The 13,096-nt window shown below is 33.1% G+C and overlaps 1 protein-coding gene across 2 annotated transcripts; it reads left to right on the top strand.

Annotated features, from left to right (window-relative positions):
* The first annotated feature begins 7,149 nt into the window (after positions 1–7,149).
* Positions 7,150–8,178, top strand: LOC131051094 (uncharacterized protein At2g27730, mitochondrial). 2 transcript variants are annotated; one of them, XM_057985468.2, is made up of 4 exons: positions 7,150–7,447; positions 7,566–7,616; positions 7,781–7,872; positions 8,006–8,178. In XM_057985468.2, the coding sequence occupies exons 1-3, from the start codon at positions 7,313–7,315 to the stop codon at positions 7,850–7,852; spliced, it is 258 nt and encodes an 85-aa protein (XP_057841451.2). In that variant the 5' UTR covers positions 7,150–7,312; the 3' UTR covers positions 7,853–7,872; positions 8,006–8,178. The 2 variants fall into 2 exon arrangements, with proteins under 2 accessions (XP_057841451.2, XP_057841450.2); XM_057985467.2 differs by having other exon boundaries at positions 7,159–7,447; positions 7,781–8,178.
* Positions 8,179–13,096: the final 4,918 nt, after the last annotated feature.

The following is a 13,096-nucleotide window of genomic DNA, read 5'->3' as shown; positions in this document are numbered from 1 at the left end:
TGCCAAAGTGTCCTGGTCCTCTCAATTAGAACCCAAATTTGGTCCTCACAATAGTCACATCAAGTAAGAGAGAATTTAGGTTTTATGTCAGCCTACTCCAAATATACAAATAGTTTTCAGATGGTTAGGTATAAGAGGAGGTCTACCCCTCTCATTTGAAAACCTAACTTTGAATGAAACCTATGAACTCAATTACACTCTAGAAAAATTCCATTCAAGAGAGAAAGAAATCAATCATTCATGAAGAATTGAAGGAGAAGCTTAGTCAATTTCAAGCATTCAAGATGGCATCCATGATCAAACTTCTATGAAGACATTCTACATGACATCCTAAAACCCTTGTGTGAGAATCTAAGAAAACTTTATCAAGGTATACACTTCAATTTAATTTCAGATCTATCCTTTCCCTCAAAAGGAAAGCATCTTGCTTCAATTCAATTTTATTTTCTTTACAATTATCATTTCAATTTCAAGGTTGATTCCTAAATCGAGGTTTGACCCAAGGAAAATCCCTATGGACACAACCGTCTCTCTCTCTCTCTCTCTCTCTCTCTCTCTCTCCTCTCTCTCTCTCTCTCTCTCTCTCTCTCTCTCTCTCTCTCTCTCCATGTGTGTGTGTGCAAGAAATTGATTCAAGATCTACGATCAAAGATTTCGACATAATTGACAACAACAAACAGGTTCAGATTTTGAAGGACCAAAAAGTGGAGGACTAGGGTGACCTACCATCATGATCCCGAGAATTTTGCCCAATATTTTGACAGTGGATCTAGTCAATCTCCCTGATCCAAAAAAGGTTTCACTTTCTTGTGAGAGAGTCATAGGACCAGAACGACCTACCACCACAGTCCTGACAATTCTTCTTGAATTTCCATAAACAAGTTCAGATCCTCTTCTTCTGCTCAAATCTCTATCTATGGCTCTTCTTGACATCTCTAACATTCTATTATTACTATTTCACATTAATTATCCATTGCTTTGCCCTAAACTTTACAATTTAAACCAAAATTCAACTCAAAAGGGGGAGACAACAAATAGGTAACTTTAATTAGTATTTCAACCCTTTTCCTAATTGAATTGTGGTTATATCTATTGAATTTACGCCCCTCTTTTAATGTTTTCGTTAACTAAGTAGTATTAGTGGTTTTATTATCTTAGTTGTTGAAATCCTAATTTTCTCCTCCAACACAAATATACTTTGATTTTATTATATATATATTTTAGATTAATCAAAAATAGTTCTTTCACTCAACATCAAGCTCTTTGTTCTACACGTGGAAAAATAGTAGATTATAAAATAAAAAATTAAAAATTATCTATCCACTTGGTATTAATGTCCTTGATCGAAAAAAAATAAAACATGAATTCTTATACATAAAAAAGGTTACGTTCTACATAGTACACCTATGTCTAAATTGTAATTGGTTTGACTTCAAAACTTAATTTAAAACAAAAAAAATCAATAAAAAATTATGAAAACAAAATGCATGCATGTCCTAGATATCGTAGTTACAAATATAAATTTGAAAAAAATAGAATGTTATCCTTTGTAGAAAAGAAAGTTATGCACTACATATTACACATCACTTGTTAAAATTTTTGTTTACTATAAAAAAATAATTATCAAAGGAGATGAAAACAAATCCAATATAATTCCAATTTTTTAAAATATATATATATAGAATCTACAAACAAAATCTCACAAACCACTAATTCACATCATCTTTAAATTCTCAATGATTGAGCAACTTTAGGTGTTAGAAAGTGAAGGTTTAGTTCAAAATGTTGATTTCAATGTCAAGTTTTACCAGAATATGTAACCCACCATTGTGGGATCACCCAAAACTTTGTAGCAATGGAATGAGGAGCATTTCAAATACATATTTGATTCCAAAGAGCTGTTGTCCAGGAAAAGTTGGTAGATTTAAATGAGGTCCAGTGTTGAAGGATGGTATGGAGCAAAATAAATTCCTTAAGGAGAAGGAGATTCTTAGGGACTATGAAGATATTCTTGCCAAGGAGGAGTCATTTTGGAGACAAAAATCAAGGGAAACCTGGATTAATGACTTCCACAATGTGACTAGGTAGCATAGAGATCTCAATAGGATCTCCAAATTGAAAAACGTGCATGGATTGGTTATAGATGGTCCTGAGGATATTGTGAAAGAAGTAGTATCCTCCTTTCATTATCTATTGAACAAGAGGGAAGGATCATATCTTCTAGCGCAACAATCTCTCACTATACACATCCCTAAATGAGTAAGTGTAACATCATAAATTGCACTTTATGCAATTCCACGTGACGTAAGTGCCTCCACTTTAAGTTGAGTCAAAGATATCCCTTGGCTTCCATCTATTTTCCCACTTGGCTCACCTTATCATCCATTTCTCTCCTATTTCTTGACTTTGTTAACTGTATGACTTGGGAACACCTAAATGTTGCAGAGATGTCCACGCATTGCACTAGTGTCTCATAAAAATGAAATCTGAAGGTGGTTGTTGGAGCATTACACCTTATATTTTTGAAAGTATAACACCTTCTTTTGTGTCCATCAGCATAGGGATTGCCTTTCAGGTTGTTTCCCTCACCTTTTTCTCTCCATTTTGTCTCTGTAATCACTTTGGGAAACTTCTTCTTGTCTCTCTTAATCATTTTTGCTCTTTATCACTAGTTTTGTTGCATTCTCATTCAACCATTGTTACATCCATCACTACTTCATTATTCACTATCATAGCTTATGTGTTTGAGGGTTTAGTTCGCATCCTCTCTCTAGCAAGTTTCTCACTTTTCTAGTGTTGGAGGGGAGTTTCTTCTTCCTCTTTTGTTGCATCTTTCATTATCATATCTCCATTAGCATATCAATCATATTGTTTCATTGCATATCTTTTATCATTCATCTTTCATGTATCATGGTTGTCTGTAGAGGTGGAAACACTAAATAAAAAGGTCTGACTATGGTAGACCTCTTAAACATAACCTCAACTTATCGTCTTTGTATGTTTTGTGTATAGGTTCATTAAGAAGTATTTATGCTATTTTTAGGCTTCATTTTCTAGACCATTGTGAGCTTGTCATGTTTAATATTCCTTTTATCCTTGTTAGTGTCATTTACTTTATTTATTGTTATTATGTGCTTTTCATATCATTAAACCATAAAAACCTTGAGTGTCTTATTGTTGTTGTATTTTCTAGTATGATCTCTATGCTTTGTTTGTATAAGATGCTAGTGTGTCATACTATTGTCCATGACTACATGCATCTTGGACAGATAGTTTGTGAAGGTCACCATACGATCTCTGTGACTTGTGATTTTGGGTCTCGCAATAAAAACATTTTTATCTATTACTAATAGACAACTTTGTGTTTTGTATTAATCCTAATGAGTTGATTTAGATTGAGGTTTGAAGAATTCAACAATTTTCTTTGAGTGGAGAGGAATATTAGTTATTCCTTAAGAGGTTTAACCACCTTTCATAGTGGTTCACTTTTCCCACTCTACATTTTGTTGAACTTGACATGAAGTTCGCCTCTTGTGTGGTTGTTTGTCTTAAAAATTGGTAAAAAAATTTCTTGAACAAAACAAATCAATTCTTGCGTCAAGTTCTTCTTTTGCACACTTTGAAAGTTGTTGAAGTGTTGTAGGGATTGTTTATGAGCTTTATGACCCAAACTTCCTTTAGGGTTGTTGTGAGGAGAACTTCTAGACCAAGTATTCCACTAGATCATTACTGGCTTGATGTTCTTAGGAAATACAAACCCTGATGATCATTTTTCTTCCTATCCATTTCCTAAGATTATTATCATAGGGGGTCTTCTACATTTGACTCACAACTAAATTCCTGGAATAACACACTGACAAATAGTCCACTAGGGTCTCCTCTTGCTATCACTCATGAGTTTTCTCTTATGATTTTGTTTGACTAGATTCAATTTTTAGAGGAGAACTTGAGGGACTTTAAAGGGTCCTTGAATCGGGAGAATTTTCTCCCCCGGGTTGGTTTTGTAATAAAAAATTTGAGATATATGCTTATATTAGATGATAAGGGCCTAGAATTGTTAAGGGCTCTATCTATGATTGTGAGGTTTCATGTCCCTCTTGTTGAGGATAGCACCCATGTGATTAGTCCAATACTGTTGGTCCATAGATTGGGGTTCTTTCTATCAATTCTACACATGTGTATCATTGATCTCCATGGGTGTTGTGATTGATCTTTTGTAACTCGTAATATTGATATAGTTCTTCACAAACTACTTGAGATTGCTTTCCTTTCTTTATTGATGTTTGAGCTACAAACGACCTTTAGGAATTTGATGAATCACACTTAGATGAGGTTTTCCTTTGTCAAACCACTAGATGAGTGAATTTTATAGATTTGTGTGAATATTCAAATATAATGAGTAATCATGACACAACACTATGTCAATGTCCTTCAATACATGCTTTGACTATTTTCTAGATTCATTTTACTTCCTTTTACAAATCAAATTTTGTATGCTTTTGATTTTTTACTAAATGGTTTTAAAATAAATCAGCCAATTCTTTTAAACACTACCAATTTCATATATCAACACATGTGCTAGTTTAGCTCGTAATGACTAGTGAAATGATTTGCAAGAAGTCTTATATTTGTATTCCAAAAGGTCAAGGATCAAATATGCTACTTAAAAATAACCTGAATTAGCTCCATAATTATATATATTATCTAGTCTAAGGAAGAGTAAATTTATGGATTAATGATTATATGGATTATGGTATTAGCTAACTTTTAACACAAAACATGTTACTTGTGGGTAATCCCACAATAATGGGTTATGAACTTGTGACATCCTAATTTTTGCCTAAAATCACATATTTTTTTATAAAATATAATTATTTAAGACTTGAGAGATCCCATTTGAAGGAATTAATTGAAGAGAGTTATATAAAACCCTCTTAGATAGAACCCCTCTAGTCTTAAGTCATACTTGCAATGGAGTCTCCTCTACACCTATTAAAATACCAAAAAAAGAGTAACCCATTATTGGGATCGCCCTTATAAGCTTATTGTTCCATTTAGGACACTAAATTTAGCCCAAAACATAAGCGGAAAGGGTACATGTATGCAATTTTTCATAATTATTTTCTCCCCCACTTTGATGTGCATATGAACTATTACAAGAACATGCATCAAAGTAAAAATGCAGTCAGCTTGTAAAGGTAACTATTGTTTAGATAATAAAATAATTTCCACTCGATGTCTAGAATAAGTAACCATTATTGAATCGATCTTGTTATGAATGCTTCATTGAAATGTACAAAACAAAGGACAACATGCAACAAGCAACATCTATTACATTTTTGACAAAAGGATATTTATATGAACTTGTTTGAGAAGTAATTGTCTATGAGAAAATAAAAATTGTGGGATAATGAAATTTACTCGTTATGGAAAGTAATACAAATTTTCAAGTATATGGAATATCCTAAGAAAGCAAATGGATTAATAAAAACCTTTCTAGAAATGGTAATGGGTGTATGCATAAATAATTAGTCATATCAACTAGTGGTGGGGCTAATTGATACTACAAATGTAAATAAATGCATAAATTAAATTGAAAACAATACTTAATTCAATTCCAATGATGAAATGGTGTTGTAAAAAATGTTGAAAATGATCCGCAATGCTTTATATTTTTCGAATGGACTAAGATAACTTAGATCTTTGATTATTTAGAAAAAATTCTATTTATTGCTCTAGGTTAGATTTGAATTTACAAGATTGATCTCCACAATTGGGAGAACAATCTTCTACATGTGGAAGTGATCCTATAATTCATGGGAGTTATCTAGCACTTTATAGACTATTGCAATAAGCTCACCTCACTTTCCTAATACATTTGAGTTCTACAAAGGCTAGTGGTGTTTACAAATATCTTTGTGAGTTTCTTGAAATGAAAGGATTGGATTCTCCATAGTCAAACCCTTGGTTGGGCTAGCTTCACAACTCTAAGTGAAAATTTAAATACATCATGCATGCAACCAACCTATGATGGCATGCATATTAAATTCCTTTTATCATCTTTTGCAAATCAAAGTGTAGCTGTACTCAGCTGATTCTTAGATTATTTAAATTTTAAAAAATTAAAATTAAAATCCGCAATCACAAATCTAATCTAAAATAATAAATAATTCAATTTAAGAAATTGAAGTATAAATAGAATATGCAATAAATATACATGTAAACTAGTTGTTGCATTTCAAATGCTCTTAATAGACCATTTGTCTATTGATCAAATTGAATGGTTTTGAATGAACCTACTAGAGATTGAGTCATATCCACTGCATGACCTAGACACCATAAGAAATTAGGTCAAAATAAGACAAGTACCTGATACCAAAAGAAATTAGATCAAAATAGAACAATTAAAACGAAGAGATTTCAACCTAAATCTATGTTCACGATCTTATAGATGATATAAGATCCACCATTGAAAGATAAAAACATGAGTCTCACCAAAAGCAAGTCCAGAACATTAGCGAAAAGAGTGATTTAGCATTTTCAAACATGAGTCTCACCAAAAGCAAGTCCAGAACATTAGCGAAAAGAGTGATTTAGCATTTTCAAAATATATTTCTTGTTTGCTCTGGTGCACTCCAAAATATGTTACATCACATTCCCCATTACATTCGCTTGTACAAGTGACGTACACTGCGTATTCGACCTTTACTCAATTGTTGTCTCTTCTTTTGGACGTCGAAGAAAAACATACGTTAAAAAGGCAGAGAATTTTGCACACGGGTTTGGAAGAGACCTTATAAAATACTCGAGCCAAGGATAGAACAGGGCCGGTGGTATTGGCAATATGCATATTTCTCAATCCTCTGTAGAAATCTTATCCAATATAGGATATTTTGTTTCCTGAACAATCATGAACAAATTGTAGGGCAATTGTTTTCCAATAGACAGCGCATCGTTTCACCCTATTGAGGACGGTAACGTTTACTGATCAAGAAAGAATGATCCTTATCTTCACACACTTGTCACGTCAATGAAAAGGACATGGATTAAACAAGGACAAAGATTTGGATGCCCTAATTCTTTAATTAGAAATATGGATTGCGTTGAAACATAAACTCTTAGAAAGTGTATAAAATTTCAAGATAGCCCACGGGAAAAGTTTACCAGTGTACGCATGCACTGGCCCGCCACTAACATCATCTCTGTCACCGACATATGAATGCTTATCTTGAATAGTAAAACCACCGGTTTATTTAGATCCCAAATGCCTAGATAATATTTTGAGAGAACTTGAATCTGATTTTGTTTTGCAATGGCTTCTCTGGGAAAAATGTATGGAAAAAGAGTCATGGGTGTTCAGAGGCAGGCTTTCAGAGCCTTCTACACTCGAAGTAAAGATAAGGTGCTTGGTGAGGAGGAAAGAGCTTTGGAGACTGTCTACATACAGGCTAGTCTTGTGATTGATTGTTTACATTCTTTTTTAGATTTTTTATGGCTTAGACAATAATTTATTTCAGGTTTCAGGATTGCTATAATTGTTAGGGTTTTGGGTTCTCAACATGCAGAAAATGGAAAGGGAAAAGTTGGAAAAGACGAAGAAAAGGGTGGCAAAAGAGGTGAATATGCTTGATATGCATTTTTTAGGGTTGTGGGTATCGTTTTTTTGTTTGTGTCTGTCAAAGTGTGAGCTTCTATTTGTGATATGTGTTTTGTTGGTTTTATCAGACATCAGGAGATCTTCAAATTAAGGATTTGATATGTATTTTGTTGGTTTTATCAGAAATCGGGAGTTTTTCAAGTTGGGGGTTCTGCTGTAAACCAATCTGCAGAGCGTATACATGCAACTGGTTGAGATGGGGAAGAAATATTTTGGTATATTGAGATGAAAGTGTATATATGATAGGTTGCTAGTTGATTTGGATGGTTTAAGTACATTTTTATAGGTCTGCCATGACTATATTTGTATATTTTGTATAGCTAACATATAGCTGTACCTTATTGTCAGGCTACAGAGAATTTTAAGTTGGTTATGTAGAAAGCTGATAACTTTGGCTTGGGCTTTGTAGAAACAATAATTTCTTGTATATTGTAAATGGGAAACTTAAAACTGGTTAAGATGATGGCCATGACTTTCAAGGTAATTCAGATAAATGATTAAGTGAGGAACTATTCAGTATATATTCTGTCTTTATCTTCGAGGGTATATCATTGGATTCTTTTATTGTCATTCTTTCTAATTTTGATTTTCATATCTTCTAGTTCATTAAGAACGATTTTAAAAAGTATAATTTATAAATTTATTCTTGATGTATGCGTTTATTTATTTATTTTGATTAGTCTGTCTTTTTCTAATAAGTAATGTACAAATGGTATTTTGGGTATTAAAAATTAATATATTTAATGAAAGTTAGTTAGATTCAGCATCTACATATTATGAGGAATTAGTTTTTACTCATAGTTTATCTATCTATTTAATTCAATTTTATGGCTTTTTTGAAACTGGAGAATTTAAATTGGTCTCATGTTGTTCAGTTCACACTTGCCCACCCAAAAAGTTATTATGCACTGATTTGAATTGTAAAATACTTCAACTTGTATTCTATGGTGTTATATAATGGACAAAAGAAAAAAAGAGAAATTTGAGAAATATATAATGGACAAAAGAAAAAAAGAGAAATTTGAGAAATAGGATTGAAGATTATTTAAATTTTAAATGAATTGAAAATTATAGTTTTTAAATGTTTTTTAGTTTAATGTTCTTGAATGGAAGTTTTGACTCAAGATGAGTGATTTTTTTTTGGTCGGTAACATCTGTATTTTATTAATATTGTATCAAAAAGATTACATTGGAAAAATTTTACATCTTCATCTCATTTACTTTATCGATTACCCAATGACAAAATTTCATCTACGATACTCGACCATTACCATTTGAACATTACACCTCCCGAAACCCATCCTGGTAACTCTGTGAGGAAAAAACCAGAGTTTCATAGTACTCTAACTATCATATCCTCCTATCCTGCACTATACACCTTACCTACATACACCGTATGAGACAAATCCTAACCACCCACAAACCCAATTGACTTTCGTACCAAACTTCCTTTACATACAGAGCAAAATAGACCCAACAACCATTAAATGTATTAATAAAAACGAAAATATACATAGACACACAAAGGGAATCATGCAGAGTCTGGGCCATTGAGTCCAACCGCATTCTCTCACCACTTACTGCACCCTTTCCTTCTTCCTTCGCGGCCTCCTCCTTCGCCTCTCACGATTGTTGCCATCTGCACCATTCATAGCCACCAAGACCCAGCCACCCACTGCTTCCCTTTGTCAAAGGAGGTTCTTCAGAGAGTCCCAAGCAATGAGGGCCGTTGTACAACGTTCATCCCTGTTGAACCCTGTCGGCCATCACATGAATGGGATAATCTGATGCAACTTTTCCATCATCGGATCTTCAAAGCCCTCACTAACATCAAACCCCGCCCCTGGAATTGCCCAGTCAAGCACCGAATCCAATACCACCAACCACTCATCATTAATAATCGATCGCATCACCCACAATACATTATTTGTAGAATCCCCCATTTCCAGACCCCATGCAACAACCATGGTAACCACGTCCATATTTGATCGATACCTATGTTTCACCTCCATAAAAACTTGTCCAAGTAACATCTCCATCAACCGAATGAATTCATCATCCTTCAATTTGAAGAGTTGTTTCATTTTCAGTGGTGACACTAATAACACTTAATTTTTTTTGTCAACTTCATTTTCAACTTTAGCCTTGAATATTTTAAATTTCTCTAAAGCTTCCAACTTTTCTCTTAAAAATGCAACCCATGACATTCTAAAGTAATCATCAATCAATAACATGAAATACCTCTCACCTTGTATGCTCTTTGTTCTAGTCAAACCACATAGGTTTGTATGCACTAAATCCAACAATCTGTTGGACGAATGCTCCCTTCCTTTGTAATATTCTCTTGTTTATTTTCCAATTTGACATTCTTTGCACATAATGTTATTTGATTTGGTCAACTTGAATAAATCTCTTGCTACACTTGATGAACTAATCTTCACTAGGTTGTCAAAATTGATATGACACATTCTTCAGTGCTAGAGCCAGCTATCATTGATCTGAGATAACAAGCAATGCTTCGTAGCTCCTTCTAGCAGATACATGTTTCTGCTAGTCCTTTTTCTTGCTAGAATAACAATTTTGGATCCTTTCTAGATCTCACAACCATCATCCTGAAAGACATTGTAACCATTTTCGCACATCTATCCAACACTTAGAAGATTATGATGCAAACCCTTCGCATAGTAAACAATGTCAATATTATACTTTCTATCAAAAGAAATAGAACCAATTCCCACAATTTGTGATGTTTGACCATCTTTGAACCTAACAGTACCACCATCTTACTTATATCAAATTTCAAAAACTTACTTCTGTCACCAGTAATATGATTTGAACATCCACTATCAATCAACCATTCATTTCTATCTCTTCTAGCATGTAAGGCAATAGCAATAGTCCTAAGGATATTAGTTTTAGGAACATCTCTTTCTACCAAAAATAATCAATCACCATATCCATAATCTAATTCATCATCTGAAATGTCGGCATCATCTTTGACATAATAGGCCCTCTTATTGAATTTTCCTTTATTTTCTCTAGATTTTTGTTTTGAATTCTTTTTCGGAAACCTAGTAGCAATATGACCAATCTTTCCACATCTAAAACATTTAAGAGGTAACATACTTTTATACTTGTTAGTGCCTTTCTTCAATTTCCTCACAAAGTTTGCTTCCATCTCATCTGAATTTACATATTCTGGATCATCCTTAGATGCTTTAAATGTAGATGGGTAAAAGCACAAACCCATATCACACTTTTATTAAGGAACCAACCAACACAACTAAAATTGTTTAACTTCGACTGCATAAAAGTGACATTTCTAAATTGAATTTTGAAATGATGTGATATGATCAAATGTAGAAATATTAATGAAATTGAGGTCTCTTATTTTTAAATTTTTTTGAAAAAAAATTTATATTATTTTTATAAATTCAAAGACAGATTTTTCATTGCTGAAAAATGTTGAAAATCAGGTGTTCTAGTCGGTGTCACCAAAAAAAATGAAAGCGGACTTTATTTTTTCTGATTTTTTTTCAAATAGAGAACATATATATATATATATAGTGTTTTAAAAATAATAATAATTTTGAAGTACACTTTTCTTGTTATAATATCTTGAAGTCCAACATAGCTAAATTTGACAGTTTTCATTCGGTGTTTGACTACTAAATTTATCATTAACAAAAAGAAAAAAAAACCTTTTCAAGAAGATTCTCTCATCTAGTGAAAAATATTTTTTAATTTTTTTCTAATATCATTGAATATTTTTTTTTAAATTTCTAATCAGCGTCTTTTTAACTTTAAAGAGCTACTCGCAAGGTTTAATTAATAAAAAATATTAAAATTAATCAAAATACCAAAAAAATTATATGTCTAGATTCGTGACGTCGATCTCTACAAAAGGGCATTTTTCGATTTTTATAAAAAAGTATTCTGCTTAAAGAAAAATTGAGCAGAAGTGAAAAGTTTTAGAAATATAGAGTTTTTCACCTTTTTGTGCCACATCACATGACACATAGGCTAGTCTGGCTGGACTAACCTTAGTTTTAACAATAAATAAAAAATCATTTTTTTAATGGAATCATTTGAACTAAGGGAGTCTGATCGAACTCAGTCCGACCGGACTTCTGGTGCCATGTGACGCCACGCGGCCCGGGGGTAGTCCGATTAGACAATCCTCAGTTGGACCAAAGTGTGACACAACTCCATGCTTTTGCCCAGACTCAGTCTTAGGCTTGTCTTTTCCAAACTTCCTTATCTAAAATGTTGATAGAGTTCCACATTGTTTCTCTCTAGTGAAATTTTTTGGATCATAGGTTTCTTCAATAGCTGATATCTTGTCACTATAACTTTTCAGTAGGGACATCAAGATTATATCAACTATATCTTCATCTGACAAAGTTTCGCCAAGCTCTCTAATCTCATTTACCGCACTATCAACCTTTTGAAAATCGCTAGTTATGTCCTCTCCATCTTCCATTTTTAAATTTTAATATTTGTGCTTAGCTATTAGCTTCTTTGATAATTTCACTCTGTCAGTTCCCTCATAGATATCTCTTAACTTTTCCTAGAACTCATAAGTAATATTTAATGAAATAACCTTTGTCAATCCAGTTTTAGATAGAGCACTAAAGATAGCATACCTTGCCTTTTCATTCTCTTTATAAGCTTTAATCTCATCAACAGTGGTGAGACCATTTTCCAGTTGAACATACTTAGTTTCCACTGCTTCCCATGTATTGAATCCCAAGGATATCAAATAGCCCCTCATCTTCACTTTCCATAAACTATAGTCGTATCCCTCAAAGATAGGAATAGTCAATTTATGTGCCATCAGATCAAGATCTACCTCAAGTGGTTAAGCTCTTCTCCAAGGAACCAAAGATCTGATACTAATTGTTGAAAATCCAAGCAACTAAGAGGGGGGGTAAATCAGTTGATTACCTAAAACAATTACTTTTATTCTTTTGACCTCTGGATCCAAACTAAAAGAGTTGTTCAACACAGATATAACATGAAAAATAGAAACATACAACATATCACATAATGAACACCAAATATGATATGGAAAACCCAAGAAGGGAAAAACCACAGAGAATGTTAGTTCTCAAATAAAAACACCAGTTAAGGTGACACCGATTAAGGTGATTTTTACAAACAGTGGCTCACTACTAGAATGCTTACTATAGGTGGGATACTACCCATAAAAAGGCTCATTGTTGAAGAAAGAGAGAAAGAAAGAAAGAATCTTCCATTGAAACACAATATGCAAAACCGGACTGCTTCTGGTCCCTCAATACCAACACACTCTTACATATCACCAATAGTCAGATCTTTCCTTTCCCGTCTCACATATGTTCAAAACAATGTCACATTGTTTCTATGTCAAACACAATCAAATCATCCTAATATATGTACTATCTTTTGGGAAGCATG

Source organism: Cryptomeria japonica, chromosome 6, assembly GCF_030272615.1.
Source record: "Cryptomeria japonica chromosome 6, Sugi_1.0, whole genome shotgun sequence".
NCBI lineage: Eukaryota > Viridiplantae > Streptophyta > Pinopsida > Cupressales > Cupressaceae > Cryptomeria > Cryptomeria japonica.
Note: the sequence above shows the minus strand (reverse complement) of the source record. Positions and strands in the feature narration are given on the sequence as shown.

What these genes read in the sequence shown, in the direction of transcription:
- LOC131051094 (XM_057985468.2), top strand. Translation starts at nt 7,313, where the DNA reads ATGGCTTCTCTGGGAAAAATGTATGGAAAAAGAGTCATGGGTGTTCAG. An exon ending in TGGAGACTGTCTACATACAG is followed by an intron (nt 7,448 to 7,565) that starts GCTAGTCTTGTG and finishes CTCAACATGCAG; the next exon opens with AAAATGGAAAGGGAAAAGTT. An exon ending in AGAAAAGGGTGGCAAAAGAG is followed by an intron (nt 7,617 to 7,780) that starts GTGAATATGCTT and finishes TGGTTTTATCAG; the next exon opens with AAATCGGGAGTTTTTCAAGT.